General features: G+C 41.5%; 1 protein-coding gene across 2 annotated transcripts in view; it reads left to right on the top strand.

The window, feature by feature from the left end:
* Window positions 1–25,025, top strand: part of MTHFD1L (methylenetetrahydrofolate dehydrogenase (NADP+ dependent) 1 like) — a 167,372-nt gene that overhangs the window by 94,848 nt on the left and 47,499 nt on the right. For both annotated transcript variants that reach the window (XM_032485168.1, XM_032485170.1), the window contains 6 exons: window positions 2,703–2,842; window positions 8,154–8,195; window positions 8,993–9,093; window positions 9,624–9,801; window positions 22,127–22,234; window positions 24,377–24,529. In XM_032485168.1, the coding sequence (XP_032341059.1) occupies window positions 2,703–2,842; window positions 8,154–8,195; window positions 8,993–9,093; window positions 9,624–9,801; window positions 22,127–22,234; window positions 24,377–24,529 (722 nt within the window). The remainder of the gene's footprint in view (window positions 1–2,702; window positions 2,843–8,153; window positions 8,196–8,992; window positions 9,094–9,623; window positions 9,802–22,126; window positions 22,235–24,376; window positions 24,530–25,025) is intronic.

Consider the following 25,025-nt stretch of genomic DNA (forward strand, 5'->3'; position numbering starts at 1 on the left):
TAAAAAGCGTAAAACTTTGGTTACTTGAATTCCCACTCCCCAGAACTCATCAACCAGAGAACAAATCTTGCTGGTTGAAGTAATGCCTTCTCCAGTCCTCACAGACCATTTCTCTTCATCTTGAAAAGTTGATTTCTGCACTTGCTCTCAGCTTTATCTGTGAATCTCTTCGTCCGCCACCCCTCCTTCCCTTTCCCGTCTCCCTCCCATCACCCAGTTCCTTCTCTCTCTGCCTGGAGAAATGCTACTCATTCCTCCCTGCCTGACTCCACTGTCACCTTCCTCCAAACCTCCCGGGCAGAAGGCACCTCTCCATAGCAGGTCATCTCTCCCCCATGTCCTCAGAGTGCTTGAGCTTAGGGACCCCAAGACTGGGCTACTACCACTGAGAACAATGCCTAGACATAGCAGGGATTCAACAAATGCTTAAAAATTGAGTATGATTTCTAGCAAGTGGGAGAATTGTTCTTTTGGTAATTATGATGCTGACCATTTTTGTGAGCTCTCTATGCACCGAAAAGTAGTCACTCAGTGCCTTACGTGTGTTACCACGTTTAATGCTCCCAAGTCCAAAGAGGACATTGAGACTCAGTTAGGTTCAATAACTCACATAAAGGTTGTACAGCTGCGAGGGATTCTGGATCCCCCTGTCTGTCTGTCTGTCTGTCTGTCTGTCTGTGATACTCATCAGCAAGAACAGTCGCCTCTAATCTGATATTAATGGCGTTATTACCATCTTTTTCCCTACCTAGAGCCCAGTCTATGACCTTTGACAGATTCAACTGAATATTCCTTTTCTAGAACTCAGCACACCACTACCACGCAAAAGTTAACATTGGTGTTACCAGGGGTACCACTGAGACAGGGTTTGTTATTGTCAACAGTCTTCTCTGGTTTTGACCTTTAAATGCAATCAGCCCTTTGCATTGTCGGATATGGAAGGCTGACTGCATTCACTGTACTGTACCATTTTATATAAGGGATTTTACAAGCATCCTCGGATTTTGGTATTCATGATAGCTCCTAGAACTAATCCCCTGTGGATACAGAGGATTGGCCACACTAATAAAATCACTAGAATTGTCCCAAATACTGTATTAAAAGGAATGTCTTTTACTTCTTTAAATTGTCCTGCTACATCACTTGTACAAAGGAAATATAATAAAGAGGGGGAAAATGACTTGTAGCTACATTCATTCCAAATTGAATACTTTCAAAGGAATATTTTTCAATTTGTCAGAAGCGTATCAACAGTCATAAAAAATTTTTATATCCTCTGGCACCATTCTCTTACCCTTGGGAACTTATTCCAAGAATATAATTTCAAAGAGGTTAAAGCCCATATGCACAGATATTTTGCAGCATCATTTACATTGGAAACAACCCAAACATCTAATAACAGAGGGAACAAGTTTGCAAATCTTGGTGTATCAACTTAACAAAATTATAAGCTGCCACTTATAGTCATAAACTTTGAAAGTTTGTAGTACAGTGCGAAAACTCTGTGATAATTTTATAGTAAAAGAGCAGACTACAAAATTCTACCTATTTTATACAAATTATATAGGCGTGTGAAGTACAGAAAGGAAACCATAAGGAATTAGAACAGCCGGTTGATCCGTCTGAAATTATGGGTGACATTTTATTGTTGTTATTTCCTTAATTTTTATTAAAATGTGTGTGTTCAGCAAACACTGGGGACAAATATATTCATTCATTCACATGTTAAATGGTTATTTTACCTTAGTAAATTTTTTTTTACTGCCAATTCCTGCCTCCGCCATAAATTATGACCTTGGTTGTAGTGTGAGTTATATAGTGAATATTCTGTAAATATTTACTTTCTATTATAATAGTAGTATTCCTTTCCTGGAGCAATGTGCTTCTAAAATTTTAATGGGCATTTCATCTCACTGGTTCTGATCCAATAGTTCTGGGGTAGATACAGCACAAGAGCCTGCATGTCTGATTAGCCCCCAGGGTCTGCTGGTGTGGCTGGTCCAGAGACCTGCTTTGTGTACGAAGATGCTGCCGCGGCTGACTGTCTCAGGAGTATTATCTCAAGAGGCAGTGTTAGATATTCTCTCAGCTGCACCCGTAACATCCCAACAATTTGGGGGCAGGGGGAGGGATGGCTAAAGATGAATGCCCTCTGTGGTTATGAAATAAATATGCTATCTTAGTATCCAGCCTGATGATCAGCCTCCTTAAGCCACTCAGCTAACTTCAGTTTTGTCCATCAATAGGAATGGCCAGATGGCATTAAAATAAGTGATTCTGTATGTATGTTATAAAGAGTAAGGAAAGATCTTCTGTGGTAATCATGCTAGCAATGTTCTTTGACACAACTTGGAACCTGATTAAAAAGTTGAAAATCCCATCTATGTTAAGAAAAGCTTTGCGTTGACTTTCTCTACTGGAGAAAAAAAAAATCTTGGCCAGGGCAGTGAATCCTTAAGGAAGAGTAGTGTGAAGCAGAGTAGAGAGTCATCTTTTTATGGAATGTAGGGGTGTCGAATATTTTCTAAAAGTATGGGAGACTCTTTTTCCCCTTTGAATATGAACAGGATGCAGTGGTGTATAGTAACCCTTGAAGTGGAGGGGAATCTGTCATCCTTTGAATTGAATCTTACCAACGATTGTCAAAACCTACTGTTGTTTTCAGGAGGATAATAGCAAATTTCCAACTTGACTCTCCACAGTAACTGAAGCTGGTTTTGGTGCTGATATTGGAATGGAGAAATTCTTCAACATCAAGTGTCGGGCTTCTGGCTTGGTACCCAACGTCGTGGTGCTGGTGGCAACAGTGCGGGCTCTGAAGATGCATGGGGGTGGGCCAAGTGTAAGTGCCATGCTTCCTTTCTCATAAAACAAATTTTGAAATGAAGATGAAGCAGAATTTAGTCTTTGAAACATTCAAACCTGCTTCATAACTCCAGTTTTCTAGAATGTCTGCTTTTTCACCATTACAGGGCACTTAGAGTTCAGTGAGATCAAGTAATTAGTAACACCCACAAAGTTATTTCTAAGCAGTATTTTGGAAAGGAGCATAACGTAACGACTTTTTAGTACTAAAAGTCTAAACTGAAGCTTATGTCAACATTTTATAACCCCGTGGTAACGGGAGGATGGAGGCTCTGGTTCCTGAATGGAGAACATAAGGGTTAGGGTGATTGTTTTTGTGGGTGAGGTTGTTCATTGTTGGTTCGGATGGTTTCTTGGTTCACTGATGCTACATCTCATCAGATTTCCTCTAGCACTATTTTCCTTCTGTTTCTGTTTATTATGATTTCACTTTATAACTCTGTTAGAGCACTGGATTATTTCTAAGAGAACTTGGCTTAGAAAACACAAATTCTGTTTTAACATTTGAAAAGACTTTTGATATGAACCTATCTTACAAATAAAATTCACAGACGTATGAAGGAGAATTTTTATTTTCCCCCACAGCAAAGGTGTAAATTTTTTCTTTTTCGTTTTTAGGGATTTCCAAAGGGGGAATAAGAAATGTTACGCTGATTAATCATTTTTGAAATAAAATAATTGAGATTTTCTTTTATCACTTACACTATTAATCTGTTATACAAACTGCCAAATCTGATTTCTTAACTGGTATATTGTGTCCACAAAGGTCATGCAGTGATTAATTACATAGCAAAAATAAGTAAGTTTGCCCTCGGAAAACACCATAACGTGCGGTTATTTGATCATCTTAGCAGTTCTTTGTCCTAGGAGAGGCAGACATTATTTCATATCATTTTATAGGTGAGGAAGCTGAGGTTTAATGTGTTTAGCGGATGTGGGCAGTGTCACAAAGCCAGCAAAGAGTCAAACCTAAAGCTTGGGGCTGAGATCCAAATCCTCTATGTCCACCACACAGAGCTGATTCTTAATGAAGGGTAAACTTTTTATGAATTCCAATTCGCTCGTTAGTATCAGACACTTGAGCACTGCATTTTAGCCTAGAGCTGCACCATTATATCAAATGCAAGGCTGACAGAACAAATACTATAATAGAGTTAATCCTAAAGAGTTCTGCTTTTGTTCAAAACACCACTTGTTGCTGCAATCACTCCTTGAGTTCAGACTTGGAATCAGTATTCTAACTTCCACTTTCAAAATACTGTCTCTACCTATATAAGATAAATTTTAACTTCTCCCTCCCTGTTTTGCACCCTGAAAATTATAAAACCAAAGGATTTGGGGCCTTAATACCGGAAAGAGCTTAGAAACTGTCTAGTCTGGTTCAGTCTTTACAAAGATAAAATTACTGATGTGCAGGAGGAGTCTGCGTCTTGCTTAGTATCATGCCTCCATTTAGGGGACCAGTCAGACGTAAACTCGAGGTCTCTTGACTTCGAGTGGAATGTTTTCCCACACTCCAGTCTCTGACCTATAAAAACTTTCACTCTAAGATTTATAATCCTCTTTCAGTTCATCTTACTGTCTGTGCACTGTTTTACAATGGTTGCATTTTCTGCTCACCTAATTCTTGATACCTCTTCCACTTCCAGTTAAAGTCATGGTTCCGTGCCAGTGATGATATGAACCTATCTTATGTATAGAATTCACACATGTCTGAAGGGGAATTTTTTTTTCCCTCAAAGCAAAAGTGTAATTTTTTTTTCTCATTTTTAAGGATTTCCACTGGGCCCAAGATTAGCAGGCACAGATATGGGTGGTGGATAATAAAAGGGGAGGATCAGGAAGCCAGGTGAAGCTTAGCATCCCCTCCTGGGCTCCAGTAGTGCCTTCTGCATCATCTTATTTTATGAATGGTCTACAAGTTATTTCCCTACTCAACCTTGAATTCCTTGAGATTAAGGGCTTTGTCCTATTAATGTGTGTACCCCTCATGCCTGGCGTAGTCTGTATCAAGGAAATGTTTTCAATAATTGAATAATAAATGAGCTTTTATCTTCTTAATACTATATTCCATACTATCCATCTCAGTGTCATTCCTTCTTACTTGAAACAACTCTGTAGTAATGTTTTTGATCCATTATAATTTCTACTTCCTTTTGATATCACTACACAAGTAACCGTGGCTGCCTCTTATGTTTATTCAGCTTGTTTTTTTTCATAATTTGTGCAGTGGAAAGTCCTATGACCCTTGAACTTGCCCATTTTAGCCCCAATCATTTTAAGTTCATATCCTGTCTTCCAAAGTGCTGACCATTCTTGGTGCAATAGAAGAACTGATACTTTTGGATCCAGATGTTTCTTTTATAATCAGTTCCTTAAACACAGCATCTTAAGGAGGGTTCTCCACAACCAATAGGATTTAAGTGTATTTATATAAAAAGATTTATTATAAGGAATTGGCTCATGCAATTATGGAGGCTGACAGGTCCAAAAATCTCCAGAGTGGGCCTCTGCTGGAGACTCAGGAGAGCCAGTATTCCAGTCCCAGCCTGAAGGGAATCTGCTGGAGAATTTCCCCTTGCAGATTCTTTTTGTTCTAGCAGGTCTTCGACTGACTGCATGTGGCCCACACACATTATGGGGGCAGTCTGCTTTACTCAGTGTCCATCAATTTAAATGTTATTATAATTCAAAAACACCTTCACAGAAATACCCATGATAATGTTTGACCAAATATCTGGGCATCCGTCACCCAAGATGACACCAAAAATTAACCATCACACTCATTACTGATTTCTGGTGTATGGTGCAATGACCAGACCTAATTTCATTTTCCCTATATTAATCACCAATTGGCCTAGCACTGTGTCTTTAATCAGTCTCTCCTTTCAGATCTTCAAGCTTACTTTGTGATAAATCAATTTTCCGTACATGTGTAGGTCTTCTTCTGGGACCTTCCCTCGGTTGCCCTGGTCTGTTTACACGTAATTGTGTCTGTATTACACTGACAGCCAGCAGGGCAAGCTCTCCTAGTCAGTTCTCTTCATGCATGCCTGGCCTGTTGGTGGCCCTTTTCTCTTTCATGTGTATTTTTAAAATAGCTCACAAAGTCCCATAAGGAATCTTTTTATGATTTTTATTAGAATGCTGTTAAATCAGTAGATCAGTTTGGAGAGATTTGACAGCTTTATATCTAAGAACTTGGGATGTCTCTTCACTGAATTAGGTCTTTTGAGATGTATTTTAATAAACATTTATTGCACAAAGGGCTTCTATGTCCTTTTGTAGATTTGTTCCCGTATACTTTATATTTTTAAATAGTTTAACAGGTTACTACTGGATTCTTATATGTAATCCAGTGATGTCTTTAAATTTTTTTTGAGGTATAATTGACAAACAACATTATATTCATTCGTTGCAGGTGTATAACATCATGTTCAATATTTGTATACGTTGTGAAATGATCACAATAAGTCATTAACATCCGTCATTATACGTAGTCTAAATTTCTTTTCTTTTTTTCCTCGTGATGAGAACTTTTAAGATCTACTCTCTTGGCAAGTTTCAAATATGCAGTACAGTGTTGTTACCCACAGTCACCATGCTGTGTATTAAATCCGCATGACTTTATTGTGCTAACAGCTAAATCTACCTATAAATAGCTATAAAGGTCACCTGTAACTCTGTCTGGGCCTGTTGCTTATTGGTGGAAGGTAGGTCTCTACTTGCAAACTTAATTTTTTTAATGAGTAAAGAACTGTTTAAGTTCTCTATTTCTTCCTAAATGAGTTTTATATTAAAGCTTGTATTAAGTTTCTCTGTGTTTTTCAATGTATTGGTACAAAGTTTGTCCTGGTATCCTACTAATTCTGCCGACAGCTTGTGTAGTTATAATTTTTTTCATTCCTTTTAAAAAACTCTTACCGGAATATTGTCAATTTTGTTAGTGTTTTAAGACCAACTTTTGGTTTGGTTGCTCGCCTCTACTTTTTTGGCGTTTGCATACAACACATTCTTCTTGCTTTTGCCTTGTTTTTTTTTTTTTTTCTTTCTTTCTTTTTTTTTTAACATTTTTTTATTGAGTTATAGTCATTTTACAATGTTGTGTCAAATTCCAGTGTAGAGCACAATTTTTCAGTTATACATGAACATACATACATTCATTGTCGCATTCTATTTCGCTGTGAGCTTTTTTTTTTTTTTAAAGGTTTTTTTGGTGGGGGAGGTAATTAAGTTTATTTATTTATTTACCTTTTTTTTTTTTTAGAGGAGGCACTGGGGATTGAACCCAGGACCTCATACATTCTAAGCATAGGTGCTCTACCACGTTGAGCTATACCCCCACCCCTGCTTTTGCCTTGTTTTTTGAACATTGTATTTGTGCAAGCTCGGCAATACTTCATGTTCTTTCTTAAATCCAGCATTTTGGTTATTCCAATGGAAAGGTTCACTGTGTGCTTTAGTCTACGCTAATGCTGACAAAAACCCATCTGAAAATACTTTATTATGTTCCGTCACACTCTCAAAAAACAATCTGTCGAAGAGGTAGCCTTTCAAAGGAGTTCTAACATTCTCAAGGCCTCTTTCGTTGAGAGGAGAGCAAGTCACCACATCCTCAGTGAAGTAAAATGTTCTCTAGTGTTTCTCACTGAAGTCAGTTGCAGGCTGTAAAAAAAAAAACCACTGTGGAACCCGTGAAAAGGTCCTCACTTGGGCTTTCAGAGCCCTCGTATATCCACGTCCCCATCCTGTCTCTCATTTGCTGGTTAGTGGTGGTAAGACACCTGCCTTCTCTCAACTTCAGTTTCCTCATCTTTAAACTGCCAGCCCCCCAGGTTCTGTGAGATACTAGGCCAAAAAAAGTAATGGCAATTATTTTTAAATGATTTAGAATTTATTTAGAATGATGCACTTTATATAATAAGGTATTAATCACACTGTCAGTTTCCTTTTATGCTGGGATGATGGGCAGTAGTTTGAAAGTTCTTAATATAGGCTCAAATTGGAATTGCCTGAGGAGTTTTGAATTATTACTGATCCAGGGTCCCACTCCCCAAAATCCTGGTTTTAATTGCTCAGGGTGGAGCTCAGGCATCGGTGATTCTTAAAAGCATACCGCAATACTTTTATGTTCAGCCAGGGCTGCCAGTTGTTGGTTTAGAAGCACAAAATGTGCTTTTTAAATGAACCTTCCTCAGAAAGGACGATGACTTACTTTTCTTTCAGAGCTGAATCACAGTGAACTGTTTTGTAGGATTTTTCTTAATTTTTGTCTTTTGTTACCTCAGGTGACTGCCGGTGTCCCTCTTAAGAAAGAATATACGGAAGAGGTAAGAGTGACCAAACACTTAAGGGGCTTATGTAAAGAATCATTCAGATCCAGTTAACCACTGGCCTGCAGTCGAATCTCAGTCAGGGCAGGGGTCCTCCACCAGTGGAGTGATCTGCTGATAATCCAAGAGGAAGTGGGTGGCGGAAGGGGTAAAATCCATCCAGTTAACTCTCCAGTCTTAAGAAATAATGGATGTAAGATTTATGTTCTGTTCCCTACCTCCTGGGCAGCCATCAGAGCAGGCCTCATGATCTCCAGCACAGAAACATGAAGCTTAGACATATGTATTCTTTTGGTGTGGAAAATACTGACTTTTAGAAGATACACAGTTGGCTTTATGACTAGCGCGAGTTACTTGACTCCTTTATGAAAACAGATTTTGATCAACTGGCAGCAGTACCTCTTAGCTCCTACAGGTGGCGCCAGGGATTTGAGCAGGGAGCAGCTGGACCGTGCCGGCCACCCGCTCTGGGCCTTATGCCTTCTTGTCCAGCAGCCCACAGAGCGTGGGCACGTTGTTTATGTCCTGGCCGCCAGTCAGCAGCAGAAAGAGCTGCCTGGCTCAAGACCCAAATATGCCATTGGACCCAGGATAATTTTAGACATTATTTGGAAAATGAGCCCCCTCCTTCTGCAGCCATCTTTTCTTGGAGGAAGAAGTCATTTATGGTCTTTAATAGCTTCCAGGATAATAAAGTGAGCATAGATGGAACCAAAACCCGCCAGAGCGGGCCTACCAGTGTAGTTTGGCAGGTTTGGTGGGAGGTGATACATCTGGGTCTGGTTTTCTTACAGAACCTCCAGCTGGTGGCAGACGGCTGCTGTAACCTCCAGAAGCAAATTCAGATCGCTCAGCTCTTTGGGGTCCCTGTTGTCATGGCTCTGAATGTCTTCAAGTAAGTCCAGCGTCCTACTTTAAATGTGGTCATATCACTTGGCCACTCTGTGACCTGCATTTATGTTTGGAGGGTGTTTGGCCTTTTCTCTGCTTCGTCTAAAAGCATATAGAAATAGTCTGCCCATTCTGTTGGTTGGTTCGGTTTGGTTTGGTTTCACTTTAGCAGAAATGTTCTCAAATGTTATCAGGAAAGTGGAATCTATTCAGTGAGTTCCCATTTCTTTGGCTTTTTTTCTCCCTTAATTCCACCCATCATTTCTGACTGAAAGACTGTAGATGATCAAAGGGATGTGTTATGGAGTTTTCTCAATAAAACCCTCAACAAAGTGAAATATTGGAGTCATGTTGGAGAGGATTTTCCCCCATGATTTTCTTTAGGTCTGATTTATATAAGCACAGTGTAACCACTTTTGATGTTTAAAATATATTCAGCGTTTGGGAGCAGAATTCTATATAAGCCGTTAGTCTTTCTTTAAAAACATCGCTAAATGAATACAGACGCAAAACCACGAACATTTTCATCACCAGGACCGACACCCGCGCAGAGATCGACTTGGTGTGTGAGCTGGCGAAGCGGGCTGGAGCCTTTGATGCGGTCCCCTGCTATCACTGGTCGGTTGGTGGGAAAGGGTCGGTGGACCTGGCTTGGGCCGTGAGAGAAGCTGCAAGTAAAGGAAGCCGTTTCCAATTCCTGTATGATGTGCAGGTAAGATCCAACACAGTGACTGCACCTTAGCTGCGTGTCGGGTCAGTGCTGAGAGCTTTGCATGGGCTGTTGTAAGAGCTCTGTGGATAAGGAAACGGAAGGTTTAAAGAGGTTAAGTTATCTGACAAGGTCCTATTGCCAGGGGACCTCAACTCCTTGCCCCCAAGCCTGTGCTCTTGAAGCCTGCCCTCTCCTTCCAAACAGCAGGTCCCAGTGGAGAGGGACTTTGGAGAACAGCGTTCAACAGCTGGATTTGCACAGGAACAAGACTTGGGCAGGATTTCCTTGTCTGTTTCTGCTATAGCCCTTTTTCATCCTGGTTTTCTTGATCTATGCCTAGTATATTTGTAAAATTTTTTGAAGTGTGGCAAAATACATATAACATAAAATTCCACCTTTACCATTTTTAGGTGAATAGTTCACTGGTGTTAAGTCAGCTCACATTGTTGTGCAACCACCATCCATCTCCACCTTTATCTTGCAAAGATGGATTCATCGTCCATCTCCATTGCTCTTTTCATCTTGGAAAAGCACAACTCTATACCCATTAAACACTAACTCCCCATTTCTCCTTCTCCTCTGTCCCTGGCAAACCACCATTCTACTTTCTGTCTCTGAGTCTGACTGCTCTAAGTATCTCCTACCAGTGAAACCATAAACTATGTCCTTTTTGGGGGTGGAGACTGGCTTATTCACTGTCTCAGTCCTTTCCAGCTGCCATAAAGAATACCACAGTATTGAGTGGCTTATAAACAACAGAAATTTATTGCTCACAGTTTTGGAGGCGGGGAAGTCTAAGTCTTGACCTTAGACTCAATGTCTGGTGAGGACCCACTTCCTGTTTCATAGAGGTGATCTTCTCACTGTGTCCTCACAAGGGGGAAGGAGGGAGGGATCTCCCTGGAGTGTCTTTTATGAGAGCCCTAATCCCATTCATGAGGTTTGTACCTGCAGGACCTAATCACGCCCCCAAGTCACATCCTAACACAGCATCACATGGGAGAGTAGGCTTCCACACCTCATTTTCATATTCCATCTTCATAGGCTGAACAATAGTCCATTGTGTGTACCTGCCACTTTTTGTCTGTCCATTCATCTGTCAGTGGTCACTTGGGTTGCCTCCACCTCTTGGCTGTTGTAAATAATGCCGCTGTGAACATGTGTGTGAAAGTATCTCTTCCAGATTCTGCTTCCAAGTCTTTTGGGTATATATCCAGAAGTGGAGAGTGGAACGGCTGGATGGATTGTCTGGCGTGTTTTTAAACACAGCTGGATAATGAACATTTGGTTGGAATATCTGGACTTCCCAGGACCTCACTCGTCTCAGTTCATCTTTGCTCCCACCTGAACGTCTCCATTCTGAATTTGATGGCTCCAGTTCTGGCCATTGGATTTGTCATTATAGGTAGTCCCCGGTTGCCACAGTGCTCAGCCTTCAAGCTGATGGCTTCTTTCATGCCTTCGTCCCCCACAAATTCTGTTGGTCTGTGACTCTAGAGTTATATCATAAAGAGCATGACACTAACTTTGGGGCAAAGGCTCCCGCTTAAGGAGGGCTTTTTGGTTGCCAAGCATGCGGGCGCTTTGTTCTTGGTAACTTCTTTAGTCCTTACTTCCCTATTGGGTGGAAACTATTGATTTTCCCTCATTTTACAGATAAGGAATCGAAAGCAAAAAGAGGTTAAGCAACATGCCCAGTGTCCCACAGCCAGACAGAGGCAGGGCTGCGGGATATGTAGAATGATGGCGGTCTGCATCCTGCTCAAAGGGGCAGTAACTGAGTGACACACCTGAAGAGGAAGGAGGACAGTGACAAAGAATGGCTACTTGGGGCCATTGTAGGCACTCAGTAAACGTCTGCGGAAGGAAGGATTTCAGGAATGAAGTGGGATGGTTAGCTCAGTAAAGGCTGGTCGTGTTTAAAGGCCGTTTTTATCAACGAGCAACGACAGTGTTCCGGCTTACAGAGGTGATGGGGTGCGGGGGTGGTGGTGGGGAGGGGCATGGACTTGTGTTCTACAGGAAGGAAAATGTTCTAATTAGAAGCTGTGAGTTCTCCGGAGATGTTAAGCATAAGACAGATGCAGCCCCACAGTGGACACATCACAGGGATGGAAGCCAGCTCACAGGGTGGCTGGCCGAGGTAACCTTGTGTTCCCTCTGGGCCGAGCGGCCCGGGGAAGCCTTGCTGTGTTGGCTGCAGCACCTGGCTCAGCTCTCGGCCCTTTTACACAAACAGCCATCAGGAAACACTTAGACCATCGCCCCACTCTGGCGAACCTCCCCACTCGGAGTGGCAAAGGCAGTTTTTAAATGAATGGTTTCACAAAGTGCGGCTTTTTCAAGGAAACCATCCAAGGTGAAAAGAAGATCAGTAAGTGGAAACGGTGTTCTGTGCGTTACGTTGTCTTAGACTCGCAGTAACCCTAAGGTGAACTCTTCCTTCCCGCTGGTATTTCAGATTTATTTTTTCTGAATTTCCATTCATTGTGCAAATAATGCTTTTAAAATGTCTGCTCTTCTGTGAAAAGCAGAACAATTTTATAATAATGTGATCTAAAGTCCTGTATTGGATGAGCTGCTTACCTCCTTTGCTCACGTATTCTCTTCCCTTTTCTTACAACACAGAAATTAGATTGGGGCTGCGGAAGTGTTCCGCAGATAATCAGCAGCTCACTGTGCTGCTCCAAGGCCATTTATGAAAAGGGCCATTGCTGCTTTTGCTCGCTGTGTACTGTCTGTCTCCTAACAGCTGTGTCCTTCACACTGGCGAGAAGATTCTAAATAATATAAGACCATTTATGGTCTTGTATCAGTTTGAAATCTGAGTTCATTGTAATCAGTAACAGAGCTCAGACTTTTTTTTTCTTCCTGACTTCATGCATAGTCAGTGCTGGGGAACCTTTATGGACTAAGTAATGGTTTTCTTGAAACCTTTTTAATTCCTGTTCTTTTTTCCCCGACAACTAACCCTTTGATGCTTGGTGGCTCGATAGGTGTAGAATTGCCCTACAGGAAAAAAGAAGCGATAAAATGCTTCCAGATAAAACGCCCTGCCTCTTTGCTTCTCTGCGCAGACTGGGCTTCCGCGTACCTTTGGCTGTCACCCCAGACTCCATTCCACCAAGAATGTATTTGGCACAGGATTGATGGCATCTTATTTCCTGCTCCACCCCCGCCCCAGTCTTGTGTTACAGGAGGAAGGCACCTGAGGTCGTTGGAGGGATTGGAAATAGTGTAGGAGCATGGGGCATGGTTGCTTTGGTGTGGGGTGCAGAAACCGTCCCCACGCCCCAGATGGAAAGAGGAAGAGCTGGAGAGAAATAGAAACAGCTGACTTGAGACACTGTGAGACCAGACAACGCACAGAGCATGAGGCTTTGTGATGACAAGTCCGTTAGTTAAAGTGAGAAACGAGCTGCTCTTCTGACTTGGGGCGGGGGGGTGTCTGTGCTGAACTTCTGAAAATCGTGTGAAGCAGCCACTGTTCTCTAGAGAACAATTCTGCACCTCTTTGACCAGAGGGACAACTTCTGTTCATGGTACTAGAGGTGGTTGTTGATCAATTCAGAATAATAACTTTTTTTTTTAAATATGGAAAAAAATGCAGTGGCCTAGTTGCTCAAAGGAAGTGTATCATGTGAGAATTAATCTATTTAAATTTGAAATACACCGCATCATTTCCTCTCAACCCTTAAGCATGATCACAGTCCCCTTTCCCTTAAGCTGTTAGAAGCCCCCCCCCCCAAAAAAAACCATCTTGTCTAGGACTTTTCCTTTTCCACTATCACTTAACAATTATATCTTTACAGTTGACTGATACAGTATCTCTATAAATGCAAGCACCTGGGAAAATAGTGTAGCAGACCAAAAAAAAAAAAAAACTTTCCTGTATTTACACTGTATTAGCTAACAACTCCCTCTTCCATACATTACAAGTATGTTTCACCCAATCCCATGGGGTGTGTGGGCTCAACTTTGCATTTTAAATAAGGAAACAGGAGCTCAGAAAAAGTGAGGGACTTGCCTCATGACAAATGGACACTTGATAGAAGAATAACATTATATGGTTAAAGGGGTAAAACATTGGGGTCATTCGGAATTGAGTTCCAATCTTGACCAGGGCTTCCACTATAGGTGTAAATGTGGGCTTCTCTCTGAGCCTCAGGTTTCTTATCTATAGAAAAGTGTCTGATATTAACACCAACATCACTCCGTTGCTGTGGGGACCAATTGAAAGCTAGGACAGAGGAGGCTGGAGATCAATGTTAGCTCATCACTTTCGCTTCAGGAAGACGGGATTTCTTGGCTTGAGGTTTAGGAATTGTTTTGTAACTCAGGTAACTTTGTCGGGCTCCAGGATTGGTTTCCTGTTCAAGTGAGTTAAAACCAGCGTTTAGAAGCCGAGACTCCTAATGCGCCAAGAAAGAACAGTGCCCCCAAACTACAGGAAGACATTTAGCATTCTTTCTCCATTAGTATTGGGAGCCATTAGTGATGTAATAAAAAGTCAGTCGTTTCTGCAAAGGATATGTGTGGCACTGAAAGTCAGAGTCCAAACCTTGTTTATTAAATCAGGAGCCAAGGTTGAAAACCATCTTCAGCTCCCACCAGATCCTTCCTCTAACCTTGCAAACATTTTGAGGTATAACCTTGACAGCAACAGAGGATGGTGTTTGTTTTTATTCAAAGGTCTTTCCTGTTCCTCGTGTGAAGCCATTCTCTTGATCACAGCAGGGTTGGATGAAGGGAGATCAAAACAGACCAGGAAGACTCTGTCTAGGGCCATGGCCAGCAGCGCAGATTTTTGAACTATTGTACTTTCATTGCGTGTGTGTTGAGGAGTGTTTCTCCCCTGCTGCCAGGGCTTTAGCGGGGGGACTGGTTGTTTACTGAGGAATTATGTATTTTATATTTCTTAAGGATTCAAACCAGTTGTTGGTAGGGTTTTGAGAGTTATCCTTTAATTGGACTCCAGGCATTTGCAACCAGAGACTGAAATAATAAAAATGCATATGTATAAGTACTTGTATGTACATATATAGAGTATATATAGTGTTTTTTGTGATAAAAAATTGTGATAAAAAATGCATGTAGTATGAAATTTCCCATTTTAACCACTTTCAAATGTACAGTTCTGTGTATATAGAATATATTAAAATGAATATTCATACTGTATGTAGTTTTAACTCATAAAATTTAAAAACGTAAAATGATAGTTATGGACATCTCTATGTCTTTTCTATTTCACAGTAATTACTAACAAGACTCTAAGGAGAAGGGGTGCCCTTGTCCCTGTACTGTTGTCTCCTTCTCAAGGCCTTTGACCTCCTCTGGCTCTTTCCTCCCTGTCCCCAGACTTGCCTTTGGTCTGCCTGTTCCCTCCCATCCTTTCTCCAGCTCTCTCCTTTTCCCCTTTTGTGCAGTTGAGTGTTTGGAGTGTTCTGTGGGATGCTGTCCCTTATATTTTCCAGCCAGTTAAGGTTCTCTTTCAGAAATCCATGTATCTTCCCTGTACTCAAGTGCTTTCTTCTAGCATGAGAAATGGAATGTCACTATGGCAGAAGTTTCTAGAAATGCACTATGTCATGTAAAATTATGAGCAAATCAAGAAAGACGAGGGTCTAAAATGAACTGACAGTGTCCCACCACCACATGTTAGCCAGTCACCTTCTGCCGTCACTCCATCCATTCCCTGGCCTTTCTGGCTGAAATGCAGATGACACAAGACCATTCGGTAGGGACAGTATTCATTTTCTCAGCCTAAACAGCTAGCACTTAATGAAGATTATTCAAGTGTTATCACAGGCATTATCATTAGAGACCACTTCAAAAGAGAAAACAATAACCTTAGGGTTTGGGGGGAATCACTCAAAAGAGCACAAGCTTCGAAGCACCCCAGTATCTGAGAGGTTAGGAATTTGTTTTAATAATCATTTTATTTCAGATTTCTTTTTCCTTTCATGAAAGTAATTTACTCCCCTCTTGAGTGAGACTTTTAATCTTCAACCGGAAGTTTTTCCTTTGGAAGCACAGCGTCCAGTAGATGAATGAGGGAACTATGATTCCTGTTGTACAATCAAGGAAAAGAGCCACTTGCAGGGGAAAAAAAAAAGGGCTCCCAAGCTGCACCTTGTGTTCATTCATATTAGTCTTACAACACACCGAGGTTTGTAAGAGATGAACAAGTATGTCATAAAAACACGTGCATGTCATTAGTCCAAGCACGTGCTTGGCCCACTGTCAGCCCTTCCCCCTTCTTTGGGGAGAACATTAAAATCACCTACTCCTCTATCGCCATTTCATTTGCCATTACTGTGATGTTCTGTTTGAGAGTATATATAGCTCAGTGGCAGAGCGCGTGCTTAGCATGCACCAGGTCCTGGGTTCAATCCCCAGTACCTCCATTAAAATAATAAATTAATTAAAAAATTTTTTCAATCTTAAAAAAAAAAAAGAAAGTATGCAAATCTCCCATGTGAATTCCTTATCATCCTCATTTCACATGGACAAGTGCAGACTTTCTGGCAGTGAGCCCTTGTTGCTTTCCCAGACCCCAGCTATCTCTGCCACACGTCCCGGTTGCCTTAGTAAAGCGAGATTCTCTGGGATTCTACTGGGTTGACCTGCTGCTCAGGGCCAGCGAGCCAGCAGGGATAGCCGCTCGGTGAGCTGGCTCATGGTAGTCGGCACGTACACCTTTGGTAGCTCAGATGTTCTGGTTTCCAGCCAAGGACGTGCTTTGTGTCAAAGTTACAAGGGTCTGTTGTTCTCAGTCACAACGCAGAGCTGCTCCCATGACACTAGGGGTATGTTGTAATGAACCCCTTGCTCCTGGGGTTATACTTTTATTTAGAGTACAGGAAAGTTTACCAAATGGTGCTTATAAATCATTTAAAATTCATGCTTCATTTAAAATGTAAAATGCAAATCAAAATAGTTGTTGTGTGTCCAGAGATTTCTGTTCGACTTACACCTTTATTAATTGATTCTTCTCTTTAAATATTTTGTGGGCGTTGGAATACATCTCAGCAATATCACAGCATAGGAACACTTACGTGAACTCCACTTTGTGGCCTTGGTAAAACAAAAGAACAATGTAGTTTTCATTCACTCAGCGTGGCCACTGAGGAAACAGCAGTGTGTTCCAACACTTCAACAGCTGTGTGCTTAAGAGATAGTGGAATGTTGATAATATTGTGTCATGTTTTCACGGGTCTTCTAAGAGACCTTCAGTGCTGCTGACTTCAGAACCTCATCCAAGTAAGATGAGATGCCACTATATTATAAAGCCCTCATACTTCTTTATTTTCCTTAATTTCAGCAGCTTCTTTTTTTTTTTTTTTTAATTGAAGTACAGTTGATTTACAATGTTGTGTTTCTGGTGTACAGCATAGTGATTCAGTTAATACATATCTATTCTTTTTCAGATTCTTTTCCATTATAGGTTATTACAAGATATTGAATATAGTTCCCCATGCTATATAGTAGGACCCCATTGTTTATCTATTTTATATATAGTAGTTTGTATCTGCTAATCCCAAACTCCTAATTTATCCCTACCCCTCTTTTGGCAACCATAAATTTGTTTTCTACGTCTGTGGGTCTTTTCCTGTTTTGTAACTAAATTCATTTGTATCTTTTTTGCTTGGGGGTTCCACATATAAGTAATATGTGGTATTTGTCTTTTTCTGTCTGACTTACTTCACTCAGTATAATCTCTAGGTTCACTCATGTTACTGCAAATGGCATTATTTCATTTTTTTCTATGGCTGAGATAGATGATAGATAGATAGATAGATAGATAGATAGATAGATAGATAGATAGATAGATATCACAACCTATTTATCCAGTCATCTGTCCATGGACATTTAGGTTGCTTCCATGTCTTGGCTATTGTAAATAGTGCTGTTGTGAATATTGTGGTTCATGTATCTTTTCAAGTTAGAGTTTTCTCTGGATATTTGCCCAGGAGTGAGGTTGCTGGATCGTATGTTAACTCTACTTTTATTTTCTTTAAGGAACCTCCGTAGCGTCCTCCATGGTGGCTTTCAGCTCCATTTTAAACTTTTATTCCATTTCACTTTATTTTTGTCCACGTTCTTCTTACCAAAAAAAAAATAATTTTTAAATTTAAGTCACTGCTTTTTTGGAATTTGTAGATTAATTTTAGTCCATGAAAAAGCAGGTCTTAAATAATGTAACATAAAGATTGTGCTTTCCCAGACACATTCAAGAAGAATGTGCTGTCTAACTTCAAGTAACTCAGCTTCTGTGTGCCTGGATCACCAGATCTGCAAGATGAATGTGGTGAAGAATGAATGCCTCCACATCCGCCAGCTTCCCTTTCTGGTGTCTCTCAGCCAGGGTTCCAGGTGGTCATACTCTGTGCAAGAGACCAAAGACATTAAGACAGCCGGTCATGGTTCTGTTTTGGAGCTCTGCTGCCCACTGCAGTAGCCACTGGTCACAGGAAGCTATTTAAATGTAAATTAACTAAAGTTACGAATTCATTTCCTCTGTTGCACTAGTCCCATTTCAGCTACTTATTGGCCACATGAGGCTGGTGGCTACTGGACTGGGAAACATGGGTGTAGAACATTTCCATCATCACATTATACATTTAAGAGGTTTATGGGGCAATTAATGTAAAATATGTTCAGAATCATATTCCCAGTCAAGATGAAGATTTAACAGTCTTAGTTCCCAAATGATCGAAGACCCTGGTGTAGACGCCAGGCTTTATGAAGTAGCTTATGAATACATTAAACAGTTGTGCGTAACACAAACAGAATAGTCACTGTTTTCCAAAGAAGTCTTGTGTTTGCCATCATTCACACCTTGTCGTGTGTCTTTCTCCTTGTGTGAAGTAATCTTTCCTTTCCTTACTTATTAAAATCTTTCACATTTTTCAGGTACCATTCAAGTTCCCTTCTAGGTCTGGCCAGCTTTTGCTGATTTCCAGGCCTTCCCCTGCGATCTGCGTTCATCCGAGTTTGCTACTAACACTTACGCAGAGTTTTTATCACACGCTCCATTTTGTGCTGCTTTATCGTGTCATTGTCCCTGCACCATCAGACGGGGGGGACAAACATCCCCAAAGTTCTTTGTATACTGTGACATCTTGAAAGTACTTGCCATAGATGGTTATTCATTCAGCCGATGTTTGTGGAGTAGCTGCTGTGGGCAGGCTGCTGTCCCGGACATCGGGGGATGGGGACGAAAGAGGTGGTGGATAGATAAATTAGTAAACATTTATGGAGTCAGGGGAAATGCCAGGGATGTTTAATGCATAAACATTCGTAATTTATTTTGCCATTTTATTTGCTTTATGGAAACTACTGTTTAAAACAAAGCAGTACAAGTGAGTATCAAGTTCAGATCAAGATCATTGGACTGAACTTGGCTTTTTTCTTTCTTTAATGATTTACACTTCTCTGCAACATTGAGCAGAAAAACAGCAGAAAATCCTTGCCTGCTGACACAATACAAAATCGATTTTATGTGATAGAACTACCTTATCAGTGCAGTTTTTAGTTTTTATATCAAACCCAAAAGTTGTTTTAATTGAGATGTTCTTTTTAAGTATTTACTAGTCCACATAGGTGAAAAGGAAGAACTATAGCAGGAGTCCCAAGAGAACTTTGGTCTGGGAATTTCTAGCTGCGTGAGCTGAGACATTTTATTTATCCAGCGTGGGGCTGCAGGACACACACCGGGTGGTGATGGTGCCTTCTCTTGGGCTCTCGTTGGACAGCGCTGTGCATGTCATGGCCCGTGAGGGAGCGCCCTCATCTCTGGGGCTGGTGAGGCTGGAGTTGGGGCATGGGAAGCACAGAGTACCAGGGGGTGGGTGCTGGTGGCTGCTGGGGATTGGCATTGCTACCATCTGAGGTCCATCAGTGCACCCAAGAGAGCGTGGGCCCGGCTAGTGGCCACTCACTGCCAGGCCTCATTGAGCCAGGTCAGAGCATTACAGGACCATCCAGAGGGCAAAGAAGTGAATGCCCACGTGTGCTTGGGGAAGGTCAGTACAGGCTTCCTGGAGAAGCTGGCCTTTGAGATAGATCTTAGAGCACTCAGGGAGTTTTAGCAGAGGTCTATCTTGAGTTTTTCTTCCTTAGGGACATTGTAGGAAAGTTAGACTTGTGGTAGAGTGGAGGGTATATTAGAAGTGATCACTTAGGAAGCGTCCATGGTTAGGTTAGACAATTAGCATCTCAACCAAGAGCACGTGGTAGGATCAGTTTCCCCACATCCTCACCTACACGTGATATTCTCACACCTTTTCCATTTGGCTAATCTAATCTGTGAATTGGCTTTTCATCGTTGTAATTTGCCTTTCTCTGATTACTAATGATTTGGTCATTTTTTCATCTTGTTATCAGTAACTCTTTTGCCCAGTATTAAATGTTTATCATTTTCTTAATTTAGGAGAGTTTTATGCATCCTGGTAACCAGTCTTTTGAAAGTTCCTTATACTTTATCCTTATGTATGATGTCTTTTTTTAATACAAGATGTCAGCAAATCTAGAAATCATTTCCTTTAGGGGGTATTTTGCTGATTTCTTGTTTAATAAATCCTCCCCTGCCCCCTAAAAAAGGAAATCCTTCCCTACCTCAAGATCATAAAGAGAGTTCCCAATATGTAGAATTTTCATTTTGAAGGTTTTGCCTTTGTTCCATATTGGATTTATTTGGCCCAGTGTGAGGGAGGAATTTAATTCTATTTCTCTCAGGCCAAAAGTCAGTTGGATAGTCAGCCCTTCCTCTGTTTTGTGCCCTTTCTACTGTATATGGTTGAGCACCTGCTGAGATGTCCTTCTGTGTTCTTTCTTATCTCCCATTGATTAATCATCTAGTCCTGTGCCAATACCACATGGAATTAATTAGCATAGTTTTGTAGTATGATTGATACCGGTTCAAAGACACCCTATCTTTGTTGTTTGGGTTTTATTGATTTTTGAAGTTATCTGACCTATTTATGCCATTACTCGTCACTGTGAATTTTAAAATTGGTTGGCCAAGTTACCTAAGCACTCGAGATTTTTATTGGAACTAGATTGAACTAATGGATTGTTTGAGAGAACTGACCTCTACCCACCATTGCATCTCCTCATCCGTGAACAAAGTAGCATTTCTCCCTTTTGATTCAGACCTTCTTTTATGTCCTTCAGTGAAACATCATAATGACTTGCACTTTCATTTCTTTTTTATTTGCCGAGATGTCCAATATTTCAGCTCCAGACCACAGAGCAACTCTACAGTAATAAAAACTGTAGGGATGAAAAACACATTTTATAGCAGTTTTGGGTTCTCTCAGATTGGGAGAGTGGAGCTAGTTTTTATTTTCTCCTGTTAGGTAGGTCTCCTTCCTGTATATAGCAACAGTAATCCATCCAAACGTGCCATCTGCCACTGCCCTGCGGAGTCCTTGAGGTGGGCCACAAGAGGCTTCTGCCCCTTGGTTGATGTCCATTCCATCAGCACTTGGTCCAGCAGCTAGCTGTTCACCGACCAGTAAATCCATCAACTGCGTTATGCCTATGTATTTTCTGCTTACAGTAAAACTAGGGGCAATTTTGTCAAATGCTTTGATTGAATTAAGAAGCACTTTTCTATGGCACATTCTGTTCCTAAAGAGCCATTCTCATTTCTTTAGACCACTCTCAGTATTTTACTTGCAACCTGCATCCAGGTTTTCCATCAAACATTACGGAAGATTTTCCATCCCCTCCTCATATGCTTATTTGTCCACATCTAGCCTTCTCGAATTTTTCCCATTCTCCTTCGTGTCTCATAATTTGCTAAAGTGACACTAGATTCAACCTCTGGTTTTCCAATAAAGTCTGTGATCACATCAGCATTTATATTAAAATCTCAACCCATTCCTGCTCACAAAAAATATATTTGTTCTTTAGTTTTGCTACGTTTTCTGTCATATAAGGCCCACTTGAACACCAGCCCTGTTTAGGTGGGAGACTTTTATTCTGACTTGTAAGACCATTAAAAAGCATAGTATAAAACTACGTTTTTTTTTTTCAAATGATACAGTAGATAAAAATGATTTAACTAGATAAGCAGCCTCTGAACTGGCTGAACATCTACGTCTTCATATATTCACTGGCTGATCTCTGATCTGAAAATTTCTGTACATTAAAGATGACTGAAGGAGAAAAGTGTCTGCTTCAAATACCACAGTTGCTGAGGAGGGAATCTGTAATGAATTTTAAGCAATTACAGAAAACCTCAGTAAGCTTTCCCTTGACTCTTTAACCAGGTTAAATAAAGTTAATGACTTTGTTGTCATTTGTGTTTCTCCAGCTTCCAATTGTGGAAAAGATAAGAACCATTGCCCAAGCTGTCTACGGAGCCAAAGATATCAAACTCTCTCCTGAGGCACAATCCAAAATAGATCGTTACACGGAACAGGTAAACGTTACACTTTTGAGCGGGGGGAGTCCTAGTTATACTTTTGAAATGATTCACACTGATTTGAGAGCTGGTATAGGTCCCACCAGCTGAACTTGACTTAATCTACTCTGTGGTCTGCAAAAATTGAATTAAAAGTCATTGGGTAGAATGTTGACTGTAATTAGAACATTGTGGTGAGAATAGATAAACATATACGTCATTGACTTGTATGGTTGTAAACGCGTCTCACGTGGGTGGTACCCATGTTTATCTGTGTTGGGTGATCTTTCGTCCCGCCTGCTCAGCCAGAAACATTGAAAGTGTCCTTGGATGCGCAGCTATGGAGTCAGATTTGAGTGGTCTGTAGTGTTTCCTCTTACGATCTTTTTAGTGCCAGGTTAATCAGATAGGAGTGCAACATATAGAAATGGCGTGCCTGGTGTTCTCTTTTAATACAAGTGCTCCACTGACTTGGTGCTGAGACTGTCTGCAGTGCTTGAAGGCTCCACCACCTTCTGCTGGGCAGGTGGCTGTGATTCAGCAGCCTGAGTCTGGCCCTGTCATGGTCACGCTGAATGGGCTCTGCTGCAGCGCATTCAGACACCCTGACTCAAAGGACCGTTTGCCTCACATGCCCCCGCCTGTGTGCTGTGATGAGACCGAAGTCAAAGCACTTCAGGAGCTTGCTGGCGAAAGAGCTTCAGTGTGAGGATCACTGATCCATTGTTTTTTTAATTCCCCCACTCCTAAATCCTGTTTTTAAAGGATTAAAAAAAAATCCTTTTTTTAAAGGTTTTAAAGCATATGTAATATTTGGTTATAGGCTACCAGCACCGGCCAACCAGAGTATTCACCCAGGTTTGGTAAGACAATCAGCAGCTCATTTCTTCTTAGAATTTTCCAAGGGCTTGGAATGCTCTTGGCTTGTGCTTCTAAAACATAAATGACTCCCAAACAGTGCTGTCCACACTGGTGGTGGTCTGCAGGGAAATTTTCACTTGTGTGCAATGAAACGAGCTTTAAAAAAAAAAAAGGGTCATTGTCATGAGGTCTTTTTTCTTTTCTTCACGTGTTTCGATAATGCTGTCATTTATTCAAATATTAGGTCCTTCTTTCCCTTTTTTAAGTCTTAAAAAGTTTAGTAGTATGCTGATGGGATACAGCATATTGGGTTTTAAAAAAAAATGTTCCTACTGGCAAACTTTAAAATTGGCAAACCCCTGTCAGTTGATAAAAATCATTTCAGTATTTCACGAACCTCTGAAACCCAGAATTCTGGGCACTGTTCCTATAGAGCAATTATAATTGTCCCGTGGTAGGTTTCTGATCAGTATACAAGATTATTACTTCATTCTATGATGAGAACAGCCCCCCGCCCATTAATAGTACTCTGAAATTTTCCGAATAGTTTTAGATTGAATCATAAGAAATTCTGTGTGGATTACCTCTGAAAGATTGTATTCCTTTTATCTGTGTGTCCACTGAGGGAGTGTTCCTTAAAAGTTACGTGTCAAGTACGTGGCTGCAATTAATTAGCCGATTCTCTAAGGAGCCACTGTGTCCCCTTAATCACAACCAGGCTGCGAGGACACTGCCCTTTTTGTGAGACCCCACATGTGACTTCCTGCCCTTTCACCTTTGGAACTCTGGGTCAGGCATTGCCTTTGGTCCTTAAAAATAAGACGCTTGAGTAGTGACCTCATCTTAGTTCATATAATGTAATCGCAGGTCAAATAGCCATGATTCATAAACCAACACAAAGAGGCCCTGTGCTTCCTGACAGCCTCCAAGAAGGAATGAATGACGGGACTGAAAGCCTTTCTCCAGATTACCTTTCTGAGCCCCGGAAATGAATATCCCTGGAAAGCTGCTGCTGCTGGTGCTGCTGCTGCTCTGCCTGCAAATAAGCACCTTTCGTTCAAACACACACACAATGCCACCTTTCTGTAACAGGAGTTTTCCAAGATAAATCATAGACACCCTCAGCGTGCCAGGTGACGGCCACAGCACATGAGTTTTGTCCCATCTTCTTGCTCAGAGAACAGTCGGAACAAGCGCCAGCAGGGTGTGCGCCCGGGGGAGCATGTGGAGGGCAAGTGAAACAGGAACGGGAGACTAACAGTGACTCTCAAGGAGCACCTCTGCTTCCCTTTCTTCCAGGGTTTTGGAAATCTGCCCATCTGCATGGCAAAGACACACCTTTCCCTGTCTCACGAACCTGACAAGAAAGGCGTCCCCAAGGATTTCATTTTACCCATCAGTGATGTCCGGGCCAGCATAGGCGCTGGCTTCATTTACCCACTGGTTGGAACGGTGAGTGTGTAACATTCTCCAAAAACCTTCCGCAGTCGGTGTTGTCGTGATGCCGAAAATCCTTATACTCCGCGAACACCTTGCAAATCAGGTATTGGGAAGTAATTAACAGTATTTGCTGTTTCCCTAAATACTCTCTTCCACCATAAAAAACACACCTGCTGTGGTGGTGCTTTGGGTTTTTCTTTTCTTTAGATCACGTGCTCAGGATTCTTTGAGTCATGAAACTGATTCCCCTCAGAACACAGAAGGGAGTAGCCTGGGAGGAGCCAGCCCACTGTTGGAAATGGCGGGATGGCTTCGTAGAGGGCGCCCCCGCCGTCACATCACTGCACTCAGAATAAGACTTCACTGCGGTGGGGTAAATGGAGACCACCGCTCATGTCCCAGAGCCTGGAGCAGCCCCCGACCCCAGGGCTGGGGAGGTCAGTCTTTCACCCTCCACCTCTTTGTCGGCACATCCGTGGGGGAAGCTCTGGCTTAGAAAATGAACGGA

Source organism: Camelus ferus, chromosome 8 (genome assembly GCF_009834535.1).
Source record: "Camelus ferus isolate YT-003-E chromosome 8, BCGSAC_Cfer_1.0, whole genome shotgun sequence".
NCBI lineage: Eukaryota > Metazoa > Chordata > Mammalia > Artiodactyla > Camelidae > Camelus > Camelus ferus.